This window comes from Parasteatoda tepidariorum, chromosome 2, assembly GCF_982258835.1.
Source record: "Parasteatoda tepidariorum strain Cologne lab strain chromosome 2, Ptep-v5.0, whole genome shotgun sequence".
Classification (NCBI taxonomy): domain Eukaryota; kingdom Metazoa; phylum Arthropoda; class Arachnida; order Araneae; family Theridiidae; genus Parasteatoda; species Parasteatoda tepidariorum.
The window spans coordinates 98,477,169-98,504,678 of NC_141756.1; the positions used below are offsets into that span (position 1 = coordinate 98,477,169).

Here is a 27,510-nt window from a genome sequence, read left to right on the forward strand (position 1 = left end):
ATTGCAGTATTGTTTTAATTACCAATTAAAAATCTTTAAAATAAAAACTACAAAAAACAAGGTTCAAACCATAAATTAATACTAAAGTAATGTTTCATTACATAATTAAATGCCAAAATTCCTTAACAAAGGTTTCAAAACAAAGAATTTAAAAAAAAATTAATATAGATCTGAATATTATGAAATGCATGCCCCACATTCGAACTAATCTAAAACTAATAAAGATGAAAGTAAAATGATTTTAGCAAAATTAGTTTTACTTTCTTTTTTTTTTCAACTACTCATAAAAGTTATTACTTATTTCATAAATTATTTTTTTTGCAGTTACAATAATTAAGAGTTCAAATATCATGTCTTTTTTTTTGTAAAAAAAGAAGTAAAAATTTCATTATAAATGCAATTTATTTACCATATTTGTCTAAAAATGTCTCAGAAAAGTAAAGTCAAAATATTTTAATTTGACTTTACTTTTTGATTCATACCTAGAACTTTCGAGCATGTACAGGACCCAGAAATCAACAGAGGGAGCAAAAGCATAAGAAAGAGATCTATTGCGAAAAATCCGAACAAAAAATTCTTTTTTTATGAATGCATAAATTATTCTATGGAAGAAAAAAAAAACATTCATTATATCCAACAGTATATTCCTAGTTTCCTTTTGCTTTTAATGTATACAATAATTTAATTGCATATTCCTTCGTAATACCCTCCATTGTTAAATTTACTTGAAAACCATATTATTATTCCAAAGAGCCAAACAATTAATTGTCAAAATAATTCAATTATATATAAAACAACAATTTAAAGTTTTAGTGTCGTTGATTGAATGATTGGTTTACAATCTGGTGATTAATCAATTGCCCCGTCTTTCTCTCACAGTACACTCTTCAGTTAGAGAAACATTTTAAACTAAAAACAAGTTCAAAACATTATCAAAAATGAATAAACAAATTTTTAAAACATTTTTTGTCTCCAAAAACTTATTTTGAAAATTTGTTCATCCAAAAACTATTTAAATAAAATTTTTAAGCAAGAAATGCATGATTATAAAATATATATTTACACAATCTATACATAGTAAATTATGTATCACATAAATTGAAAGGGGATATTTTGTGCAGAAAATATCGAATATTCTATGACACATAGGAAGTATGCTAAAAGAAATGTACACAAACAAGTAATTGTAGTCTTATGTCTCAGTATTTCTTTTTTAAAGTTTGTTTTTTAAACTAATTATATAAAACATTAATTCAAAAAATTTTAAAAATTAATCTTGAAAGTAATATAATTTTGCAATCAATACTTACTAATTTCGGTTGGTCAGTTTATTTAAAGGTGATGTGACTCTCAAGATACATTCCTAGTATGTGGAGAAGCTTCATTACATTTTTCAAGATATATGTATATTATTAATACAGCTATGTGTATATAACTTTTAATGAGTAATCAAGTCCTGATGAGTAACAGAATCAATCCTAATTCAGGGTGCGTAGCCAAATCTTTCAACAAAAAATAAGCACTTTTTAAGCACCTTTCAAGCACTCAAAAAATATTTTTAAGCACTTTGAAAAATATCATAATTAGACAGGGTTGGCAAGTTTTTGACAATTGATGGTTTTATCCGGTTTTATTTACAGTAACATAAGATGATGGCGCGTCACAAACGACAGAGAAAAAAAATGACAATGTTTAGTTGGTCCCTGTAATCAGCAAAAATTCTATAGATTTTTCGATTCTATTATAGAGGGCGGAAAATGAAGTCTGAAATTGAGAATCTCTTGCAAAATGCAGCAGGGTTGCACATGAGAGTCAAAAAACCTTACCACTGAATCCAGCTCAGTATACACAAGTGCGGACGCGCAAGTATTTCATCTAACATGTAAAACAAATGATGTTTTCATACACTACAGACCAGCGGTACGCCAAAATAGATTGGGGTTGAATTAATTGTGAAAACGTTGAATAGGACAATGTCTTTTTGCATAATTTGTGGCAAAAATCAACATGGTAAAAAAAAAATCAAGTTTTGGAACAGGGAAAATTAAGCACTTTTTAAAAACACTAATAGAAAAAGCACCTTTAAGGGCTTTTAAAAAACGAAAATAAGCACCTTTAAGGGCTTGTAAAAAACAAAAATAAGCACCTTTTAAAAACGCTACGCACCCTGTAATTTAATGAGAGAGTTTAATGATGAAAAGAGTCAATCCTAATTTAATGAATAACAAAGTTTAATGAGTAACAGAGTTTAATGAGTAACAGAGTCAATCCTAATACGTGGAGAAGCTTCATTACATTTCAAGATATATATTATTAATACAGCTATGTGTATATTACTTTCAATGAGTAATAGAGTCCTAATGAGTAACAGAATCAATCCTAATTCAATGAGGAACAGAGTCAATTCGAATTTAATGAATAACAAAGTTTAATGAAAAAAAGATTTTAATGAGTAACAGAGTTAATCCTAATATGTGGAGAAGCTACATTACATTTCTAAGTATATATTATTAATACAGCTATTACTTTTAATGAGCAACAGAGTATTTTCTGCAGACATTTCATTTTATCTAATTCTTATTTTGTATAGTACAAATAAATACAGATATTCAACATTTCGAGTTCAACTCAATTCATTATTTTGCTTGCTGTTGAAAGAAAATTTATGTTGTGGCTCCCAAGTCTTAATTTGATTTACTAAATCAAATATGTATTTATCTCAGAGAGAAGTCTCCTTCTTTGCAAATTAATTTTAAGTTATTAATTCAACTTTGTTTATATTGTTTTAGTGCACTACTTTTAGCACACTTCCAATGCAGAAATAATTCAACCTAAATAGAAATAAATCACAAAGAGGAAAAATAGAACTCAACAAAAATGACTAAATATTTTTAACAATGTGACTATATATGAGAAGCTTCCCGATGAAAGTAACTCCATTCCAAAAGTAATTATGAGAATATTGTAAAGCTTGAAATAGAAAATTTTCAGCTCTTAAATGCAGATGACGTCGTTAGTTCCTTTGATTAGCAGTGAAGCTGTAGAATCTAATAAAAGAAAATTAAAAAAAGTGAAGGTAATATAAAACACATACTAGATGTTCACGGTTATAACCCTTAATGATCCAAAAATATTTTACTTCCCATCAAATAATACTAATAAAATTAATTACAATTAAATTTATTGCAAATAAGTGAGATAAAAATGATGTTAGCCATCATATGTGTGAAAATGTCATGCAGTGGTCTGATAAGGGTAAAAAATCAATTTTCCTTGAAAAAAATTATATTGAATTGATGCATATTGGTGTTTTTTTATATTGTCAATCAAATGTTTAATTATTGGCCATAGATGGCACCACTGGAAAACAAGAATAATCGCAACCCCGATGCCTTAATAGCGGACAACAACAATCCAATTCTTCATATAGGGTCTCTTTTTTTTTAATACATAAAAGAAATATTTTCTTTTTTCTTTTTATACAAACATGAAATAAACTACATCAGTCAATAAATCTTATAAATAAAGAAATATTTACATTTTAATCGCCACTATAAAAGTTCTAGAGTTAAAAATTTTTTTTACTCTGCATGCTGATAGTGTGTTTTTCTGTAAAGTTTGAAAACGGACATTTCGTCACTAGATCAACACTCAATTGTTTTCTGCTTAAGACACAAAAATTTTTATATTTTAAAAAAAATAATTAAATTGTCATTTAAGAGACAGAAATCTTCAAACCCAATGAGGGGAAAAAAGGTACAAGCATTTGCAAAAAGGAAATATTAAAACAATAAACATGTAAAATTGCTGATTGAATTTAAATAACGGAATAGATTTCCAACTATTTGATACATTATTTCTAACTAAGGAGAGCAACAATTAGAAGAAGAAAAAATTAATAAATTTAATGAATTTTTTAAGAATTTAAACCAATTATAGTTTCTTTTAATGTTTCATGCAAACCTAATTTTATAAAGAACTGTTAAAATATCACAACCAAATTTCAATAATGCAATAGAATTTACAATCATTAATAGTATACTAATTCTTACATTAAAAACTGTTAAGAATGCATGCTTTAACTGACAATTGATAAATTGATTTTAAAATTTTGTATAAACCTAAATTTGTGTAAAAATAGTTATTTTAGAAAGTACTAGATGTGAAAATCACTTAACAATCTGATACTATATTAATTTTCTTTTAAACTTTAAACATTTGTGTACTAAACTTATTACTAAACAATTGAAGTGTGCATCTTTAGTTTCCTCAGTTCATTTTGACCAGTTTTTTTCCCCGGAGACCTGGAATAAACAGGCTTCTTCCAGGCAAAATTCCAACCTTGACTTAAAAAGCAAGTAAAATTCAAAATTAATTAATTCAACCTTGAACGTACATCCTTAACAATGTTTATATCATCAACTCACATTATTATCAAAAAAAGCTCAATATGAGTTGCCATGTTGAGACCTTTCTCTACTTTAACATATGATAGATTAATTTTTTAAAAAAATGCAAATCAAAAGTGGAGCTATCTATAAGTGTTGTGCCTTTTTGGTAGAGAAGTATACTTATAACAAGCAAATTAAATATTTTGCTATTTTTCAACAAAATAAATACACATTTGTACATAATGAACAGTTACAGCACCTCTATAAAAATAAATTATTTTCTGTCCTAACTTACTGAAAACTTTTTCCTAAAGAAAATAGAATTGCTTTTTACCTGTTTATTTAGTTAATGAGACATTTAAATTGTCCAAGAAAGTCTATTTAAGTGATGCAATAAAAAACGAACCCTGATTGTTTAAGACATCACAAGTGATGAATACTGCCGTGCAATTGAAAAATCAACCTAAGGGACAAAAAATTCAAAATTGAAATTTTTATATATTTGGCATCTTTGTAGGGTAAGCAACATATTGCAAAAAAAAATTCAAAAAAATTTTTTTTGTTTCATCAGTTTTTTTGACATTTTATTTTAGCGCTCATAGTATTAGCAATAGACAGAAAATAGTAGCCAAGTCAATTTTCTCAAAATAAATCGTGAAGCACTTATGTAATTTTTTTTCACGATAATTTGGCAGAATACTCCTCTGTGTGATAGGGCTATTTCAATGCTCTCTTATTATTAATATCATTTATATCTCGTGATTACCCCTTATATAATATTAGTAGCAAACAATCAAAAATTGAATAAAATTTATACTTTTGATAGTGTAGGCAAAAGGGAAGGAAGACTTTAAAACCTCCAGACTGTTTATTTATCAGTAAAATAGTCAGCGAAATAGTGCGAGGCTTAGAAGAACACGAGGCTTAGAAGAACAAATTTAGAGCTTTGTCACTCACGTAATGAACCTGACATTATTAACTTCATTAAATAACAAAGAATAAAATGTGCAGGTCACATTATCAGAATAGATGAAGATCATACCACAAAAAGAGTTTTCAACGCAAGACCAGGCAGGCGAAATTTGAGATGGATAGCTGGCCTAGAAAAAGACCTTTTGGTCTTAAAAACTAATAACTGGAAAACACTAACAGGAAAAAGGTTAGCATGGGAAAAAAACTTTGTGAGAAAGCCAAGGCCCACCCTGGACTGTCGAGCCTTTGATGATGATGTCAGTGAAATGATTATGCAGTTCTTCACGACAAATCAACATTTCTTTCTGGAAGGAAATCAGAGTTGTGAAATTTCAAAAAAAAAAGATTATTTTATTGCATTTATTTTTAACTTAAAATGTTAGTTACTTAATTAAAATGCAGACACAGACTGGATTTTACATTCTAATGTAACATTCTTTGCTTTGTAAGTTTGATTTAGTTACTTTCTACACTACGAAATGCAAATGATTTAAAAGTTTATATGATATATAAGTGCCATTTTGTTTCAATTCCCTCATGGTCAGGCTTTTAAAATGTTGGCAAAATTACCAAAAACTGATTTCCAATTGTATACTACTCTATAAAATATTTTGCAAAATGTGTTATAGTTGAGAGCCCTGTATGAAATAGTGTGACACATGACAAGGGGGTAGAACGTATAGTGAAGTTTGACACTTTGTGACAAGGGGGTTGAAATATATTCTGAAAAAGTGTGACATAAAACTTGCAATCTGCATATTCATGAATGACCATCTCCTATTATTGAAAAACAATGAATAAAAATAAAATAAAGTGGCTATTAAAAAACAAATTCATAATTTGCTTTTTCTTCATAAAAACCTTGTTTTAAAATTTGCAATTTAACAAAATATGTTTTGATCAGGTTTTGAGAATCTGACAAAATTTTTAGAGAAATGTTGGCCCATAAATGACAGAATTATGCCAGCTGTCCACACTAGCACACCCTCTCCCCTTCTATGAGATTGGGAAAATTATTGTATTGCTTTTGATCATTCCATTTTTAAAACTATTTTATAAAAGTTCAATTTTACTTTATAAAAAAATCTTCATAGAAATTGGAACCAGTTGCAATTAAATTAATAAAAATGCCAAAGATCAAATTTTTGGTTCTATGATATTTGATCAAGCTCTTGATAAGTATCTAACAATAATTTAGTAACATTAAATAAATAATCCAAAGAAACTGAAGCAGTAACATATTACCCAATTAAAAACTTCCTTAGCTTTAAAAATAAATAAATAGGAGGAAACAAAAACAATTGACATGCTTCAAGAGTTCACAAATAGGCACCCATTTTCAAGACATGTCATGAATGAGAAGACACAAAAGTGATTTAAAATATAAAAAGTAAAAATTGCCAAAGAAAAATGGAAAATTAAAGGCGAGAAACAAAACTATAAAAACCACAGTAGCAGAGAGAAGCAAATGAGGGTAAAATGCATTCCCACTTTACAATTTACATTTCAAATCATTTTTGTTTCTTCTCATTTACATTTGGCAAGTCTTGAAAATGGACATCTGTTTTTGAGCACTTGAAACATGTCGACTGTTTTTTGAGCTGAATGAAGTTTTTAATCAAGAAATTTAGAAACCAATCATAAAATTAATTTTATTTACATTATTTTGTTTAAAGAAAATTAAATTTCAAACATGACTGCGTGTAAATACATTTATTTTATTTTCTGTCATCAAACAATAATTTAAACCAGTTTGAAGCATTGCCTGTTCTGTTAAAGACAGCTGGTTATGTATGCAACATATTTTTTTAGTTAACATATGCATAATAAATTATTGACGTTTAAATGGGAAAAGAGCTTAAACTTGGCAATTGTACAAATCTTGCAATTTTTAAAAGCTTTGATAGAATATAATTCAATATATTCAATACATTATAAAATTATAAATAAATTGCAAAATTTTTTGTACAGTTAGGCATTCAAAAAATTTCCATTTTGAAGAACAAAAAGAAATATGGCATAAAAAGATTGCTATTTTAAAATTAATTCACTACAATTTATCAAGACACTATTTTAGTTGTGGCAGCATTCCTTATTTTGAAAACTGCTTATAAATATCTTTCCAAAATATTTTTAAAAAATGTTTCCGAAACATATGTTATTTTTGTAATTTTATTTATAAAAAATACACATTTAATACTGCTACAAAAAATTTAAAAAAAAAAAAAAGAATACTGATAAATTAAATATTTTCGTTTTCTCTTATGAGTATCAGCAATCAGATGAGTTCTTGTCCTTCATACCTGCAATTTTATTCAACATTTATAATATGATAAAAAAATAAACAAAACAAAAATCATAATTTAAGTGGCTGGGCATTACAGCTTGCAAAATGCTATTTAAAACAAGACGGAGGTTAAAAAAAATCTATAAAAATAAAGTTGTCATTTTGTGTGGAAGAAACCTGTTTCTTCAACCACGCAGGAAGAAACTAAAAACAACTAATATAATTGTTTAGCAATAAGTTTTATAGAAGCAATTTAAATTAATTAAATTTAATATAGTACCAGAAAGTTTTCAACCTTTTATCGTTTATAATTTATACCAATTTCATAATATATATACTAATATATACTAATTTTATTTATACTAATTTCACTTTATTTTTTAGAGTTTTATACAAAAATCTACATACTATATTATGTAAGAGTCTGTTAGAGTATTCATACTGAAGATAATTTGATTATAAAAATTCGTATGTTATTCGTAGTAGCAAAAGTGTATATGTTAAGTATGGTATTTTAACAGCTCTTTATATAAATATAAATTAAGCTTGACTATATTTTATTATATATATATTTGATGTTTCTTTTTAAAGAAGAGTTTCTTCCATCTGAATTAGAAGAAATTAATTTCTTCTGGAATGGTCTTCACTTTGGAGGAAATGCATCATTCCTGATAATAATCCTGAATGAAAAATAATCCTAACTAAGGATTATTTTTGATTTATTTAGGATTATTTTTACTGTCCTTTTAGGATTCCTAAGGTTAGACAGCAACAACAATGCAAATTTCAAGAGTATAAAGAAATGTATTAGCTTTATAAAACGAAAGTTAAGAATTTGAATATTTGAATTTAAAAAAAAAAAGTAATAATAAATTAGAAACTTTAAAAAAATCTCATGCAGTGAAAACATGTCAAGTAAAACAGGAAGCTAATATTATTTTAATATGTAATAATATTATTTTAATAAGTAAAATAAAAAATATTTAACTAAATCTCCTATAAAATAATTGATGGAAAAAAATTTAAAATAAAAATGCTATAATACAAATGACCAAATTATATTTTATTTAAAATGTTCTTAATTAGACTAGTTCAATTAAATTTTTATTTAAAAATTCTCCATGAACAATAATTTCTTGCAAAGTTTAAATTCAACTAAATACTTTAAACTCAAACGAAGAAATTTCAGTGAAACTGATGAATACTTAGATTTAAGGCTAAATCTGAAACAATGTTTTAAAGCAACTAAAAATAAATCACAATAAATATTTTGAAATTAACAATAACTAGACTTGTTATATAACAATTTTAAGTAAATACAAATACAGTCGGACTTCTATTTAACGAAGTTGTTAAATCCTGATAAAAAGTTCGCTATCTGGAAAATTCGTTAAATAGAAAATCATCAGTTGAAATACTTAAACAACACTTAACAGGTTTTAAATTCATAAACACTAGACATAATTAAAATAGCAATTGATACACCTTTATCTTGTAAATTATTATCTACTATCGAATTGTTTAAAATGATTTTAACATTTTATCATACGAAACTTTGGTGATTTCTTCAATATTTCCGCCTTCCTCACAATTTATTGCTGTATTGTGTTTATTTTTCACATTGTATAAAATATCTGATTCAGTTAATGTTTTTGTGGTTGCAGCTTCACAGAATCAATAAGAAGAATATCATTAATCCTACATCATCATTAATTTCATGGTTCACTCTTAGCTGTGCCCTTATTTTTTTAACCTTTTAAGTTCTTCTAAAGGAATGGAATCCTCGTCCTCCGCACTTTTCAAATTCTCCGGGATGACTAAAAATCCAGCTTTAGCAAAACTGTTACGAATAGTACGATTTGTAACATAACAGTGCCATGCTTTAGAAATTTCTGTTATGCTTTCTCGTAAATTGACTTTCGCCATGGATTCCTGTATGAAATGCAAACAAAAAGGGAAAAGGAATTTACTGCTTTCTCTAAAGGGCTGTGAAAATCAATTCTAGATCATTTCCTCCATAAAATGAGTTAACAAGTTTGAAATATTCTGAAATATTTTGGGAAATAGGGAAAGTGGATCTTAAAAGTTTGTAAAATAGAAAATTGACTTTTCTATTTTGAAGTTATTTTACAAAGAAATTTCCAAAATGCTTTTGGTTCCTCAAAAAAGAAAAAAAAAAAAAGCAAAAAAGAGAAATTTGCAAAATGGAAGTTCGTTAAATAGAAGTCAGACTGTACATTACAAAAAATATTTCAGAAATCATTTAACTGAGAAAAAAAACATTTATTGAACTTATAGATCAGTTTCGATGAATATTACCATAGCAACAATTTCACCTTGGCCCCAGTTGGGCATACAATTGGCACAATATGGGTCCCATATGACCATGCACCCAGGGACCAATATCGGGATGTCTAGTTTTTTAATATAATAATCCTATATAGGATCAATAACAACCTATATAAAGTCAATATAAGGCATATATTGGCTGAATAATAAATATAAAATATCGGGTGAATCTGACAATTCTGTATAAGGCTGATATTGGATGAAAGGGACATTTCTATATCAGGCCAATATCAGAGAAATAACGGGCCTTTGAACCTGTAATGAGAGGTGATTTGTGAATATCGGTCCAATGAAGGCCCAAGTTATTTTGTTGCTAGGGTATTGATAAATGTGTAAAAAAGTACCACTTTAAAAATGGCATGCTGCTTCAGCGTGTTACGAGCAATTATTATAAGTTTCATCATTAAAAATTTCACAGCTGTATAACATTCATTAGCATAATATACTTATTATTATTCGTGCAAGAGAGATCAAATTTATGTGACACTAACTCGTAATTTTAACCAGGAGAGACAGTAGATAAGAAATTGGGAGAGAAGTTACTATTTTTGATTTTGAGTTATATTTCTTTAAGAGATACGATATAATGAATGCACTTACTTCTTCCAACATTTTGTTGAGCAAAAATAGACTTCGAGGGGAACTTTAAAGCGACTTGTGTTGTTAATATAAACTACTGTTGAAGCTAATTTGTACAGATCCAGTACGAGTATACAGGATGATACATTTTGAAATACTTTCTTTCCACAGGGACAGGGACACTGCTCAGTTATGTAATCAATAAGACTCTTAGGTAGATCTTCAGCTGTGTAGGAAACACTACAAAGAAAATATACATTTTATTTCACTCAATTTAACAGTACATTTTTTTTAATAACGTCGTTGAACAGCCGTCCGAATTTTGGGTTTAGGACTACTAATGTTCAACCTTGTAATTTTGAACCTAATACAGAAGACAAGGGAACTCCTGTATCAAATATTGGGATAAATTTGCTGGGGAAAAAACGTGGAGGACTTTTTGATTAAATTTACCCGCATTTGCATTACATGGTGGGGAAAACCACGAAAACCCCCGGTTAGCCAGACGGCAGGGGGGCTCTAACCCATGATCCGTCTACCACTGAGGATATTTTACGTCAGTACTGTGGTCGGTGCAAGGCGGATGTGGAATTCGCATCGACCATCTATCACAGGTATTCGAATCCGGTTCACTTAATTGGATGGCGAGTGCTCTATCCCCTGATCCACCATGGCTCTAGCTGTACATTTAAAACACACAGATAAAGTTGGAATACTTTAAAACCAGGGGTGATAGTTAGCTTCAAAGATGCAAAAAATTCCTAATAGTTTACCAGCGTAGTTTTTTTTTAGATTGAAATTTAAACCAAAATTATAGCGCTTTTTTTAATATTATTATTTTTACTTAAAATAATTTTTCAAATTGAGTGTTTAAAAGTGATACCTCGGTATTCTACTAAATACGTGTGTCATAATAACATTGTATTTAAAACATCAATATTTGAAAAACAATAGAAATGCCCCCCAAAAATTAAAAAGAATTGCTGTGAACAGAGCAAGTCAAAAAGTAATTTGTCAGATTAAATTCGTGTATCGTATTAAAAGAATAAAAATCTCAGAATTAGGAGGGGGGAAATAGATAGAAAACGATAATTAACCAACGAACAAATGATCAGTAAAAGATGTGAATTTATCGATTCATAATAAAACAAGCAACAACAAAAAAAAAAAAATTATTTTCTTTGTTGCTTGATTTATTAAGATTAATTTTGCTGACTAAATTTTGAAATTTGCGTTTCATGCATATTTTTTTCAGAATTTGAAAAAAATAGAGTGGAATCAGCTGAAAAATGGTCCGAAAATGACTTGATCATTGTGAACCGTTTTTTACAGAGAGCAGATGCTTTTCTTTTTTTTTTGTAGTCGATTTTGTTTAAGAAAATTATTTTCTAAGATTTCGGTTCTTTTAAGGTTTTCGGACTTAATCAATTCGAGTTATTATTTTTTTGAGTTTGAGTAGTTTTTAAAGCTGCCTCACGCGATAATAATTTAATATAATTTTAAAATTAAAAAAATAAATAAATACAAATGATTATGTACATGTACGATACATTCTAATACAATACAATATTTTTAAAAAATGTAAAAAAAATTTAAAAAAACACTTAACCAGCATAAATCTAACCAAGATAGCACTTATGGGGTGCTGATCCCCAAAGAGAAAAGGAGAAAAATGATAATAATAAACCTGCTTAGCAGACCATTTTTTAAATAAATGCACTGTGGAAAATTTTAATCAAAAGCCCATTAAAAAATAAGAAAAGTGGGCAGATGTGCCTATTTTCCAAACTATCTATCAGTAATCAGTATTACAATAACAAAATATAAACAAGTTAGCATTTAAAAAATTCACATTAGCGCAATTTTAAGATGCATATACTACTATATAAAGAGTGCATAGCCAAATTTTTCAACAAAACAAATGCACCTTAAACACTTTTTAAGCATTCAAATATTTTGAAGCACTTTAAAAAAATATAATTAGGATACAATAAAAGAATTTTCTTCTCTTTGATTAAAGTTCTTCATATACATATTAACAAAATCCAAAATAATTTTCAAAAACTTTACATGATCTTAATAAAAAATTTAGTTTCTGACAAAGATCTCTTTTCTTGATTATATCAACCACCATAGAAACAATTAATGCACAATTTTGAATCTATGCAATATTGAGTGGCTCATTATATTTTTTTAATTAATAATTACTTTACTTAACTATGCAAAAAAATTTAATTCAAAATTATAATTAATTAAACTATTATTATAAAGGGTATTTTTTAGATTTAAATAAAAGTTATTTATAAAAGCATAATTCAACAAAACATTTACAAGATTAATATCAAAGGCATGTAAAAAATTAAGCAAGCCAAGAAAACTGTAATAATTTACAAAGTAATTTACAAATGTATATAAGAATACAAATTTTTATTAAAATTTGCTACTTGGTTCAGTACTTTTTTAATGAAATGATTAAAAAAATGTAAATGATCTTGAAATGTAAATACAATGAGTATAGAAGTTGAACTTTTTGCTTTAAATTATTATATGGTACCTATGACTATAATATTTAACAAATCTAAGCTAGTTAAATTTTTCATTTTAATGGAGTTAAAGATTTTTGGAATAACAAATATGAATAACATAAAATTTTTTGCTGCATTTAAAATAGTTACGAAGTACAATAACGTTTGCAAAAATCTTATGCAATTGGTGGATAGTCCCTCTTGTAAAAATTCTTAGGATTAAAAATCTCAATTATTTCTTACCTTTATTAAATGGATAATTATCCTTATTAAATGTAAGAAGAAAATTTTGAAGAGATGAAGCTTTGTGATTATTTACTGCTCTGGGGACACACATGAAAATAAGTAATTAGTGAATGATCCCCAAGTCAAGTTTAAGGACTAAAATTTTCTTTTGTTATTAGGGAAAAACTTGGCAATCTTTAACTGTCCCTGGGATCGAAAACTCTAAAGATTTTTCGGTTTGATTTCAGAGGGCAGAAAATGAAGTCTAAATCTGAGAAACTTGCAAAACACAGCAGATTTGTACATGAGAGAGCAAGAATCCCCCTCCCCCCACCAAATCCACTTTAGGGCTATTATAATAGACCGAACAAAAAGATTCCCATTATCTCACCAACCCGAGCCGAAACCTGTCCTAAACAATGACCCCACACCCCTGCTTAAAATAGTTATACCTCGTTATCATAGTCACCGCCAAGGGTCCAGACGAATTGTTAAGAGAGTTCTTACTTTAGGCAAACTATACGTGTTTCAGTAGTTGTGCAATAATACATCAGAGAGCAGAGCAGAAGAAATGTATGTAATGGGTAAGAAATTAGCATATATCTTTGTGTAATATACTTTGCGAGTAGGTAATTAACATATATTTATCTTTCCTTACTATTCTTAATAGATAGCATTTAGTTATTGGCATAACATTACATAAATTATTAGATCACAGAATAAATACGGATAGTTTGTATTTCTCATTACACTGGCACAGTAGGCCTTGGCCCTCTATGGGCTGTCGTGCCACTAAGTTTAGTAGTGTAGTAGTTTATTTGGAAATTTAAACCTACAAATAAAAATCTTATCCTCCTACATCTCTTGTTTTAGTAGTATGTGAGGGACATGACAAGTGGTCAAAAACTATAACTTGTGGAATTTTTGGTAATTTTGTCAACATTTTAAAAGTCTTACTAGTACTAGAGAGCTGGAGCAAAGTGATGTTTCATATGAACTTTTGAAACATTTACATGCAGTAGTGTGGAAAAAAAATTTAAATCAAATTTAAAAGACAAAGAAACATACATTAAAACATAAACTTAACAACCACTAGAAGAAAATTCCCATAAAATTTGAAGTTGGCAGCCCTGAATAATTAATTGAAAAATGGCCACTGCTAAAAATGCAACAGATTTCCGAATTTTGCCCTATACCTCTGTAGTCCCTGCTTGTTTAACTCATATTTTATTAGTTTAATTTATTTTTAGACAATATTAGACTAAAAAAAATAATTGTTTTCAATAAAAGCTATCAAGCAACTTTTTATTTCCCTTTTACCTAATTTGTCATGCAGGCTCTTAAAAATTCTGAAATTTTTAAGCCCCTGCATATTTAAATTTTAGCTGCTGCCAAATAAAAAGATACTATCAAAAAAATAAACTAAAAAGCAAAAGAGTTTACTTTTAAACTTTTCATTCCGTAGTGTGTGGGCTTCTAAAAATTCTGAATTTTTTAAGCCCCTGGATTCTGAGTTTTTGTAAATACCACTTTAAAATTTTATCACTTTCCTGTAAAAAAAAAATTCTTACTTTTGAGTGACAACAGCTGATGCAGCACATTCTAGTAAAGAAGGCAATTGCCAGGGAGTCATAGGCCTCAAAACAACATCAGTATCTAAGGGATTATGAAACAAATCTAAACTGTCCAGTTGTAGTTTTCTAATTCCAAATGGGAGTACCTGAAAAATCAGCCATCAATGAAATTATGTTAGTCACTAACTAGTTTTGTTTTTTAACTTTCCTAGATTTTAGGAAAACATTTTTGGAATTTTTACAATTTATTTTTCAAATTTATATACATAGGTTAAAACTTTTATAAACTTTCATATACTAATTAATGACAAACAATGATAAGTTATGAACAAAAAGCAACAGTTTATTAACAGTAACATAAGTCACAAACTGCATCTCAAGTGTATCTTATAATATTTGTAACATTCCTTCATACTAAGAAAAATAAATATTTCTTTCTATAAAAATTTAGAAGCAAAATCTAGTAGAAAATAAAAATACTACTGATAATTTTCTCTTTAGTGGCCTACAGACAAATTTCTCAGTCTTGTCTTCTATAGGAAAATCTTTAGACATGAGACACACTTCAAAAGCTTTTCCAGAATTTTGATCCAATTTACTTGCAACCACATTAATCAATAAAGCGTTAATTAGTTCATTAGTTTCCAACTTTAAAAATTACAGGGTTTCAGTATTTTTCAATAAATTATCGATTAGAAAGCCGAGATCTTTATCTGAATCAGCTCTAGTTTTATCCATGAACAATATGACATTAATGTAACAAAGTTGAACTAGTATCGGCTATTTGAGCAGGTTTATGTAAATCAAACTGGATTTTTAAGACATACCTCTAACTTTTCTACGCCTTCATTGATTAAATCCAAAGATGCTTCCATATCAACTATTCGAGCATCAACAGCTTCACTAGATTAATCTAACTTTAGCTCCTCCAAAGTTTTTCTTATTCAAGAAAAAGATTTAAATTTTTCTGTAATAACACTTTCCATAGCCTCTTTGATATCTTCAATATCATTATAAATGGGTGATTTTTTTTAAAATTTTGTCTTCTATCCAATGTTTGGAATCATGCCATTTTATCAATTTGAAATAAAAGTCCCAATCAAAACAAAAGGTGAATATTTTTCAAAGTCTAAGTTCAAAACAATTTTATCTTAATTATTTCTTTAAAGGTCACTCGAGCAAACTCCAGCTCTTTACAACCAAAATGTAAAGTGCCAATGTAGGATGAAAACGAAATGCGTATCAGATGTTAATTACGAAGAAAAACGATAAGTTATGAATATATAACAATAATTTACAGCAAAATTTGTGAAATAAACTATATCCTGAGTGGACATAATATATATCAAAATTATTTGGTTCTGATATCGAAATACATAAAAGTATATTTTTACCAATTACCAAATTAGTGGTAAGCAAAAATCATATTCGAATGATTCATGATAGAATCCAACCACTAACTAATAAGTGTGCAAAAGGATTGGCATGAAATTCACCAAGGGGCCAACAATTATCATGAAGAAAAACGATAAATTATGAATATATAACAATAATTTACAGCAAAATTTGTGAAATAAACTATATCCTGAGTGGACATAATATATATCAAAATTATTTGGTTCTGATATCGAAATACATAAAAGTATATTTTTACCAATTACCAAATTAGTGGTAAGCAAAAATCATATTCGAATGATTCATGATAGAATCCAACCACTAACTAATAAGTGTGCAAAAGGATTGGCATGAAATTCACCAAGGGGCCAACAATTATCACAAAAATAATGTATGGCATTTGTTTTAGTAAACCAGTAAGCATTTGCTAAAATGAAAAATGGATAAAATTGAATGGTTTGCTTCTTAATGTTACACTAATTGTCTGTGATTCCCCCTTAACCCCTTCCAAGTGTCGTCCGAACATTAATTTTTAGTTCGGGCATCACAAATACTGCACATAGTAGTTGTCCGAATCCAGTTCAGACAACTACTATGTGCAGTATTTGTGATGCCCGAACTAAAAATTAATGTCTATATTTTGTGAAACGAGAGCTGAGTTTGTTTCTACTTCAGGACACTTAATTCACTATTTTCCTAATAGATGGCATTAGTGGTCCTAGTTTTTCACCGATTACGACTTCAGTCAAGGGAAAAGAGTATGATATGGGCTTGTTTGGGATATACCATACTGTAAAAGATTTGTAAAATTTATGTATCGAAAATCATATTGTTGTTTTTATATTATATTGTACTAGTTATATTACATTTAGCTTCAAAATTTTGTTTCATTTGCTCTAATTGAATAAGATGTGTGTGTAATCCATTACTTTTTTATGTGTATGTAAAAATTATAAATACAGTAGTTATTGCATTTAAAATTCTATTTTTGTAACAAAAAACATTTTCTAATTTTTATAATAATATAAAAAACACAATTAAAAAGTCAAAACTTTTATCCATTTTTGGTGCATTTTTCTGAAATATATGTCACTGTTAAGGGGATAATGATGATCCGTATACAAAACACACACTATACTACAACAAATTAGATTTGAGAACAGATGGTGTTAGTAATAAATCCTTACGAGAATCAAAACTAAAGAATTATGATTACACTGATCAATGAAAGAAATGGTTCTATGAATATTATCAATATAACAATGGGAGTTTAATCTCAGGGATTTGTAAGAATAAAAAATATATAATCAGCAAAACGTTAAGACTAACCTTTTAGAATGTTTTTAATTAGTATCGGACAGTAACATTAAATCCCACTTTATTACGATTCTTAAGTATAATACAATAAACACAGTAAGTAAATAAATGAAAGTATACAATAAATGAATATTTGAACTGAAATGTGGATTCAACTCACTTTCAGCTCATTGTGAGATGCACTGAACATTCTCAAAGACTCTAAGCAATGAATGTTGCGAGGGAGATTTTGAAGACCATTGCCTTTTAGGGACAATACGCTGATCTTTTTCATGAGACAAAAGTAGGGTGAAAGACAACGAATCTAAAAAAATTTAATAACTATTCATATAAGAATTTTGTAATAAATGACAATTTATGTACACAAACTAAAAAATTAAATAACTCAATGGTTCTTAAAAATATGTACATTTAATATTTATTGTCGAATAGTTAATGTACTGCTGTTTTCAAAATCATAAACTGAATTTATAAAAAAAATTATTTGACAATGATAATTTTTATCAATGGGAAAGTATAGCATAGCAAGGAAATTGCAGTATAATTTTTCCAATTGGCTCAACGAGTGGTGCGTTAAAATATAATTTCATAATAAAATGTATTACAAAATCACCTTTAAGAACATGCAGGGTTCCCACTCAATTTCAGAAAACAAATTACCTGACTTTTCCAGGTATATCAGTTAAATTTCAAAGAAAATCAATACCATATTTTATATATGCTACATCATTTTTCATCAGAAAATTTTGATACTTTCATTTGTAATGCCAAGTATTAGATTTTCTAAGTAAAATAAATATTATATGAGGAAGGAAGCATTTCAGTTTGTCTAAAATGTGAAATTTTTACAATTAATAATTGTAATAGATGTTAGAATTATTTAACTCGAATCTCAAGAACTGACAATTTTAAGACTGGTTTTTTTTTCAGGTATAATAAAGGAATTTTCCAGGTTTTTGTAGAAAAATTGCAACTTTCCCTGACCATTCCCTGACTTTTGGAGTCGAAATAAAATTCCCTGACAATTCCAGGTTTTCCCTGTTCTCCCTGACCCGCGGGAACTCTGACATGTCAAAAGAATAAAAGCGAACTATTAAGTGAAAATTAAATGAGCAGAAGAGTAATCAAAAATTATATTAAAAAGAATTTAATAAAAACATAAAAAGTTAAGTAATAAGTTCTATTTTTGAAGTACATAGTAGAAACACCAAGAAAATTATGCATTTTTAAAGTAACAAAATTAAAAATAGTTAAGAAATCACTAGAGTGTATAGAGATCACGGACCTTGTTATATTTATCTGCAGAAGGTAAATAAGTTCTATGTTATTCAATTTATCGCCTAAAGGATTTTAATCCCAAACAATTGAAAGTAAGATATTGAAACTAAACTGATTATGTTTGATGTAATACCTTTGTGGTATCTACTCATATCTTACCTTGTACATACATGAATTCAAATACACTCTCAGTTTTTGAATAAAATCTAAAAATACTATTTTTGCATTTCTAAAAAAACTAATATTTGTTTAATTTAAAGATTTATAAGTGTTTAATGATGATTTCATTTTGAGTTTTCTAAAAAACAGATTCAAAGAATTTTAAAAGGAAAAAAATGCATTCATAAAACTAAAATTCTGTCTATTACAGCAACTAAGAGCAAAAGTAAGAGAATTTGGAAAAAGACATCTTAAAGCATTTTTATGTATTTATAATTATTTATTATTATTATTTTGGAAAAAAAGGCAAGGATTGCATCATGCTAAAATATATCTTATAAAATTAATATCCTTTTAATGTAGAGTTTAAAAAAGAAAAAAATGTAGAATTAGTTTCAAGTGCTTTAATATTAGGGAGCAACAACATCAAAAATATATTCGAATTGGCATAAAAATGAGAGTACTGTTTCAAATAGGTTTTATATAAAAAGAATATAGAACATTGGCAATTCACATTCATAATGTACTACTTCATACAGTATCAAATTTTGTAGTCAAAGTATTTCTTATTATGATAATCACAATCATTCAAAGAAACAAAGCAGTTTTTCAAAACAACTTCAAAACTAAGAACACGATTGTCAGCATTACCTGCAGGCTGCCTTTATTTCTCAGACAAGCTGGTATTCATAGATCTGAAGCTTGGTGGGATTATTTCTTTTTAATTTTTATTTATAAAATGGGTCATGATTTGAAAGGAAAGCATTCTAGCAACAGTTATGGTCACATGGGCTTCTAGCCACTGGGATCAAACCCTAGTCCTTTGCAATGACAGTTCAATACCACTGAGCTATCATAACCATGGGTGCAACTCTAAAATAATTTCAAGACTGAACCTTTTTCTACACAAATTAATATGGTACATCATTGTTACTGGAATTTTCAGAAATTTATAACTCACTCACTCCAAAATTTACCTTTCTGTGATAATGGTCTCAATCATTTGTTTTTAACATTTTTTCCTTAATTAATCTTTAGCAAACAAAACAGAAATAGCAGCTAATCATGCATGCTTTTTACACCTATAACTGAATAATAAAACCGCTAACTTTTTCCTGAAACCATTCATATCTCTACTTATTTTTCACTAAACCATTATTTTTCGTTTTAACACTATAATAAAATATAAATAAATATTGATTTATTTTCGGTCAAAATGCCAATGCATTGGGGAGGATAGTAATTTTAAAAAATTTAGATTCAGCAGTAGTACAAATCTCATTCTGTCATTGCAGTGTGGCATGATTACTTCATTATTTTGCAATAATTGAGAAAAATAACATTGTTTTCTAAAAAAATTTTTTTTTTTATTTTTAACAGAAAATATGTTACATTTTTAAGAAGAAAAAAAAAGGAAATCAGTCTAAGTAAACAAATGGGAAAGAGATATTAATGAAATTTAGTCCAATGATTTTTCTCAAGACTGATTTCAGTCCCCTGGATTGAAGAGTGGCACCCATGATCGTGACTCAAAATGACATTTTACTTTAAGCTGTAAGTCAAAATATTTAGAATATAATAAATTTCATGGTTATAAAATGTTATTGGAAGGCTTTAAAAGTTATTCAAAAAAAAAAAAAAATACATATATATATTTAATAAAAATAACTGAATAGAGATATTGGACAAAAAAAGTCCCATTTTCTGCTGGGAAATTACCGATATCTAATTAAACACTAGAAAAGAAATGGAATTCCTTTCCTTACTTCTACACAATCCACAAAACTTGCTAGATGTATATGTGCCAATAATAATAAATAACAATAAAATAATGAAAATAAAATATTATAGATAATAATATCTACAATTAATAATTATATCTAATACGAAACAATGAAAAGTAAAAATATATATATATATATAATTAAAAGAAGAGACAATTTTTGTCCAGACTTCTTTGAACCAATTAGCATGCTATTTTGTAGAGCAAATATTGAATAAAAGGAATTCTCATAAAACCTTGTTAAAAGAGAGGTCTAAAACTTGAAGAGTCTGTCCAAGCACTGTTGTTGCTAGTTCAGGAGGAAAACATTTCAGATCATTGTGATGCAAAACAAGTTCTTTCAATCGGATGTCACCAAGTTCTAAAGGAAGTTCTTTTAAACAATTGTTGGCTAAATCAAGAACCTGAAGGTTTTTCAGTCTTAAAACATGTAGACCAATTTTACGTAAATGGCAACCTTGCACTTGCAGCCAAGTGAGACTATCTGGAAATCCATTTTTGATAGGGTAATCACTTCGTTTCATGATGGCCAATTTTTGTTTCGGTCTGTCCACCTTCGTTGGAGGTTGAGAGAAGCGGATTTTTTTGCTGGCCTGCCCTACGATTGTTAAGCCAACACCATGAAGAAAAGCTTTCAATTGAAGAGGATCAGCCTACAGAAAAAATTTTGAAACTTAGTTTTTTTAAAACATGAATATACATTATACAATACAAAGCCCCATATATGATGTCTATTTTCCAAATTTGTAATTGCATTTTTTATTATTTTTTAACGTTAATTGAAAAAAAATAACTACAGTACAGAACCTCTTATCCGGAAATCAGAAAACCGGAAAACCAGATAATCGGAACAAAATTTGATATTTTTTTGTTTCTCTTTTCTCCAGAAATTTTTGAAAGAATTTTTTTTCCATCCAGAATTATATTCAAATGATGTCTTTCTCATGCATAGAAAGGAAAAGAAATGCACGCAATTTTTCCATTTTCATTTTATAATAATGAAAAATAATGAAGTAAAAAATAGAGTGGATGGTTTTGATGACGAAGTAGAAGAAAGTGAGGAGGAAAATGAAAACCAAGGAGCTCATCCCTTTTTTTCCCCATTTTACCTTTTATTGTTTATTTTATATTAAGCCAGTATATATTTTTATTTCATTATTATTTTTTTCCTTTTCATTTTATTAAATTTATGTGTATTACTTTATCGTTTTTTTGTTTTTGTTTTTAAAACTATTCGTAAAAATTTATTTTTAGTTGGGTTTGATAAACAATAAAAAAAAAACGGTGTTTTGTAGTGATTCAGAAAAACGGAAAAATCAGTTATTCGGTATAGCGATGGTCCCGATCATTCCGGATAATGGGTTCTCAACTGTAGTAGCAAAATTTTGAGCACAAAAAAAATTATTTCCTTCTATAGCTTTTAAAATAACTAAATTTTTTACTGTCTTAATGAACTCACTTAACGAGTAGATGAGAAGACAAAGCTGAGAAATAAAATAGCTCATAAAGAGGAATTAACTATGAATCAGTTCATATCGATGACTCAAATGCTCACATAGATGTTACAAATGTTCATATCAATGACTCAATAAGACCACTACGATAATACAAACTTCAAAAGAAACACAAATCCAGAAGACCAGACAGTTCTCGAAGGCAAATTAATTCTAGCGGAAACACATATTAAATTGACGACAAATATCAGAACAGTAAGTATTATATAGAATTAGAAAAAAAAACATCGAACTAATTATATTACAAGGAGCTTAAGGCTTTCAATTTTATGGTACCTTTAATGCCATTGATAAATGAAGAACCATTTATGAACATTATTAAAACCTAGAAAAATTTTCATACTCAAGTATACTTATATAGAATTAGAAAGAAAAAAACTATTATCTAACTAATTAAATTATGAAGTGCACAATGCTTTCAATTTTATACTACCTTTAGCGTCACTGATAAATGAAGTGAACATTTATGAACATTATCATAATCTAGAAAAATTTTCATACTCAAGTATACTTACATAGAATTAGAAAATTTTTTTTTATCTAACTAATAATTACATTATGAGGTGCATAATGCTTTCAATTTTATAATACCTTCAATGTCATTGAAAAATAACATGAACCATTTATCAACACTGTTAAAAAAAAATTTAAAAATTATCATACACATGAGAATACAAAATGTATTACCTTACTAATAATAACATCATGAGGAGGTGCTTTAAATCTTATTGTAGCTTTTCCTTCATTGATAAACTTGGTGAACAATTTATCTACATTGTTGAAAATCTAAAAACAATATAAAATTTTTGAAATTAGGACACCAAAAAATATTTCATATGCAAAGTAGTCTGCATTTTTAAAAAATCTTCTTTAATTACTTTGTATTTTGTTCCCCTTGGACTCTGGTGAGTGCAAAGTATGAGGTAAATATCCTCATCACTTTGAAGTTCTTTCTTCTTAGTCTTAGGACATAATGCCAAAGTAGCAACACTATGTTTTTTATTTTTCACAGAAGATGCATTGCGATTTCCTACTTCAACACCACAGGTGATTTTCATTATAGTATTTCTGTAATTATCATCTAGTAATATCACAAAAATAGATTAATCACCTAATTTAATGGTCACACACACATGCTTATTTTAAAATATGACAGAGATTATATAATATTTTATTTATATAGAAAAGTAATGTTAATAATAAAAACGTACGTAAAACTATTCAGTAACATATTACTTTTAACACTGACTTCAATTTAGTTTGATTATTCAGCCCTTCTTTAATGAATAGTAAAAATTTATTGCTTCTTGTTTTGTTCAGGCAGTGGTTGGAAAAACTAGATTATTTTTGTAGTTAACTACAACTACTTTATTACAAATACAGTTATTCTTACAAACTACAGCTACTTTTTTTAAAAAAAACATTTAGTGACCACAAATTACTCTTGAAATGTAGTTACTACTTCACAATTTTTAGGAGACAAACTTTGCTTGAGAGCTTAAATTTCAGCCATGTTTAAAATGGCTTTGAATAAAAAATTGACTTATATATGAAGAATTTTTAAAAAAATTTTAATAGTGTTCAAATGAGCCAGTTTGTTATTCGAAATCATTTCTTTAAAAATTTATTTCCTGTTTTTTTTTTCTTCTTTTTTTTAACCTTTAACTTCTTATGCCTTTCTGAATATGTTATTCAATAAACGCTAGGAAAGGATCAAACGTTTGCAATTTTGTAAGTGTTTAATGCTCTTTTATTCCCAAAAATGGAATGGAAACAGTTTGAAAATTATTGAAGCTATCAAGATAGGGATATGGCCAAACCTGTAGATTTTCAAAAAAAAGAACAATTTGCAACAACTGTATGCCATAATGTGCGACATGGTACGCTTTGCTGCAGCCATACCATTACATTCTGTTGGCAACAAGAGAAAGGCTTAGCATTAGGAATACTACAAAATCAAGACAGGGAAATCATCCAATAAAACAGAATAATCAGATGCAAGTAAAAAAAATATCAGCAATGCTATACGCGAATGAATCTAATGGTAATTGGTCCTTAGGGTTTGTTCCAAATTTCTGTTTTTTTTTTAATTTCTACATTTCTACACTAGAAATATGAATCAAAATTCTTTAAATTTACAATTCAAATCTGAGTATTAAAAAAAACACTTTCAGTATAAGCTCATTGAAAATAATTAAAATTATGCATGTCCAAATTTGTTTCCCACCTTGTTTTATGGAAAGATTACCATATTGTGATCAGCAGAATAAAGGCCAAGTTTTGGCAGCTTCAAGGGAATGAAATGCAAGAAACTAAAAAAAAAAAATATGAAAGAAGAGGGCTAACATGATGGGTATAACTCTTAGACACCCCTGAACAAACCTCTACATCTTTTATAAAAAAAATTTGCTAATTTAAAATCAGTTTGGCACTTTGGCGATTGTGGTTGGCATGACTGACAGAATGATAATGACTACGTGAATGTCCCGCCTTGTTTTTGTAAAACAAAAAATTACTGTCACTAATTAGACAGTTATAATACTTAACTTACGTCGCACTAAAACTGCACAAAAAGCTATTGCCAACGATCATTAATAGGACAACAAAGCTTTTTAAAAGAAATTAGACACATGAAACAATAGATTTTCACGATGCAAGAATATTATAATGAATAACACAATCTACAGACATTTAATCAGCAATATATAAAATGCAAGGAAGTAAAATATATCTTATCAGCAGCCACGACGTAAAAAATATTTTACGCATACAAAAATAATTATTTTCTTTTGTATTTAAACAATTAAAGGAAATTTATTTTATTATACATGAACACATACTCTTATTTAGAAGAAATAACTAAAATATTATTCATTATTCAGGTTAACGTGAATATTCGACAAGCTTACAGAAATATGGTTTAAATCTTCAGCTGAAATAAACTAATTATAGTGTTTGATAATTCATTGACATAGCCAGTTTAAATATTGTATTTTTAAATATCTATTCTTTGACACGAAAATATAAACACAATTTTACGTTTTTTGACCGACATTTAATAAACGAAAACCATCCAAAAATCAAAATAATAGACTTTTTGATTGATGGACTGATGGTCAAATTAAGCTGTCATGTGCTGAACAAAAACCGAAAACCAACTTTAAAAGATCCTCCTGTAATAGCCGAAGAACTATAATCGGCTCCCTATGGAACCAAGGTTTAGACCCTCCTCCTAGGAAGTGACGTTTTGTATCGATAGTCACAAGAAAGTGACCAATGGCTTATGCTTATCCTTTAATCGTTCTCTCTTAGCTAGGAGTCGTGACCTCCTTCACGGAGTTCACAAAGGGGTGAGCTGTTTTTGAAAGGAATGGGAGGAATTCCTTCATTTTAACAACTATGTAGTCTTTCATTTTAACAACTATGTCTCCACGAACACCGGCTTTGTAAAATGAACATGCGATAGAGCCGAAATTTTGACGTAGCAGACAAGATAGCGATAAAATGCCAATTATTGTAAACCTTTACTCAGCCAAACTGGGGCACCTCATTGAGAGGTGAAGTCTCTATTCGCTGAGCCACCATGACTTTGCAAATATTATAAGTAACATTAAAAACATCATTTATGATAGCTCACATTTCAAATGCCATTGTACAAATTCTTATTTGGCCCTGATTTCACATTCACATATTGGTGATATTCTTTTACTTGCATTAGATTACTTTACTCTGTTTTATTAAATGATTTCCGGATAAAGGTTTAGAATATTTATAAATGTGTAATTTTTAATCGCTAACGTCCCGCAGTGGACTGATCGTTTAGACACGGTTCCCAGCAGATCACCGAAGTCAAGCATCACTGGCTGCGGTCAGTGTGCGGGTGGGTGACCACTTGGATCAGCCTGCGTAGGGACCGAGGGTGTGCGGTATTGGTCCTCGTTAAACTGTGCTACCGTAAAGTGCTCGACTTCGCGTGCAGGTCGGCGGGCTACCGAAGCGGGGGTGCCATCCCCTCCGCAGAGGATCAAAATTGTGATGGCATGTCTTCGGATCATCCTCAGGGATGTTTCCCAGACCGTCGCCAATAGCCCATTGTGCAGCTCTAGTGCGACGTAAATGAACAACAAACAAACAAACTTAATCGTTAACATATAATTGCATTCCTGAAAAAATATTTCAATGAGAAAGTCTTTAGGTTAGCTCATGTCTCTATAATGCTTCACCAATGCTAAAAAGTCAATAAAAGTTCGCACAGTTAGTTTAAAACAGTTTATTAAAATTTTACCTAGTTATATCTTTTATTTAATTGCGTTAAATCGCTCCGACGGTTTTGAAACTTATTGGGTTGTTCGGAAAGTTTTTTTTTTTTTTTTTTTTTTTTTTTTTTTGGAAAAATGAAAGACAATTTTCGTATAATGAATAAATATTTTATTAAATTATATATTGGCCATTCTGGTCCCACACCTTTTGCCATCTTTCTGGCAGTAGCATAATTCCATGCTCATAAAATTTTTGGTCTTTGCTGGCAAAAAACTGAACCAGGTGATTTTTGACCTCTTCATTTGAAGTAAAGGTTTTACAGTCCAAAAAATTTTGCAGTGACCGGAACAAATAATAATCCGAAGGCGCCAGATCTGGAGAATATGGTGGGTGTGGTAGTACATCCCATTCAAACTGTGAAAGCTTTTGGCGAGTGACCAAACTTGTATGAGGTCTCGTATTATCTTGGTGAAACACTTATGCCTTTTCTGTTGATTAGTTCTAGCCTTTTCTGTAGAAATGCATTAGTCTGTTTGTCCAGCTGACGACAGTAGACTTCCGAATCAATTGTTGTGTTATCCAGTAAAAGCTCAAAAAAAAAACTATTCCTTTAAAATCCCACCAAACAGACAGCATCACCTTTTTTTTGATAGATATTGGTTTCGAAATGCTTTGAGCCAGACAACAAATTAGTTCCCTCTTCTCATTTGAAATCGAAGAACATGTTCTCCATCGCTCGACACTTTTTTTTTCTCTTCAGCCATCGAAAAATTATTTTTCTTTAAATACTAGGTGTTTAAAAATTCAAACCAAAGCACAACTTATAGTTTGTCTAAAATAAGAAATCCCCTAGCCATTGGTTTGGACCCGTGCCGATGACTGGTAACGAGGTATAACTATTT

At 28.6% G+C, this 27,510-nt stretch overlaps 2 protein-coding genes across 9 annotated transcripts in view; both read right to left on the reverse strand.

Moving 5' to 3' along the window:
• Positions 1-27,510, reverse strand: part of LOC107442800 (calcineurin subunit B type 2) — a 132,399-nt gene that overhangs the window by 61,814 nt on the left and 43,075 nt on the right. The gene's annotated exons all lie outside the window — the stretch shown is intronic.
• On the reverse strand, positions 261-25,556 carry Lrr47 (Leucine-rich repeat 47). 8 transcript variants are annotated; one of them, XM_087157825.1, is made up of 8 exons: positions 25,258-25,556; positions 23,227-23,429; positions 23,036-23,134; positions 21,071-21,487; positions 17,775-17,918; positions 14,900-15,048; positions 10,600-10,818; positions 261-3,047 (listed from the first exon to the last, which is right to left on the reverse strand). In XM_087157825.1, exons 2-8 carry the CDS (start codon positions 23,404-23,406, stop codon positions 3,014-3,016), a joined length of 1,242 nt encoding a protein of 413 aa, XP_087013951.1. In that variant the 5' UTR covers positions 23,407-23,429; positions 25,258-25,556; the 3' UTR covers positions 261-3,013. The 8 variants fall into 8 exon arrangements, with proteins under 8 accessions (XP_087013951.1, XP_087013953.1, XP_087013952.1 ...); XM_087157827.1 differs by having other exon boundaries at positions 25,402-25,525; XM_087157826.1 differs by having other exon boundaries at positions 25,189-25,476.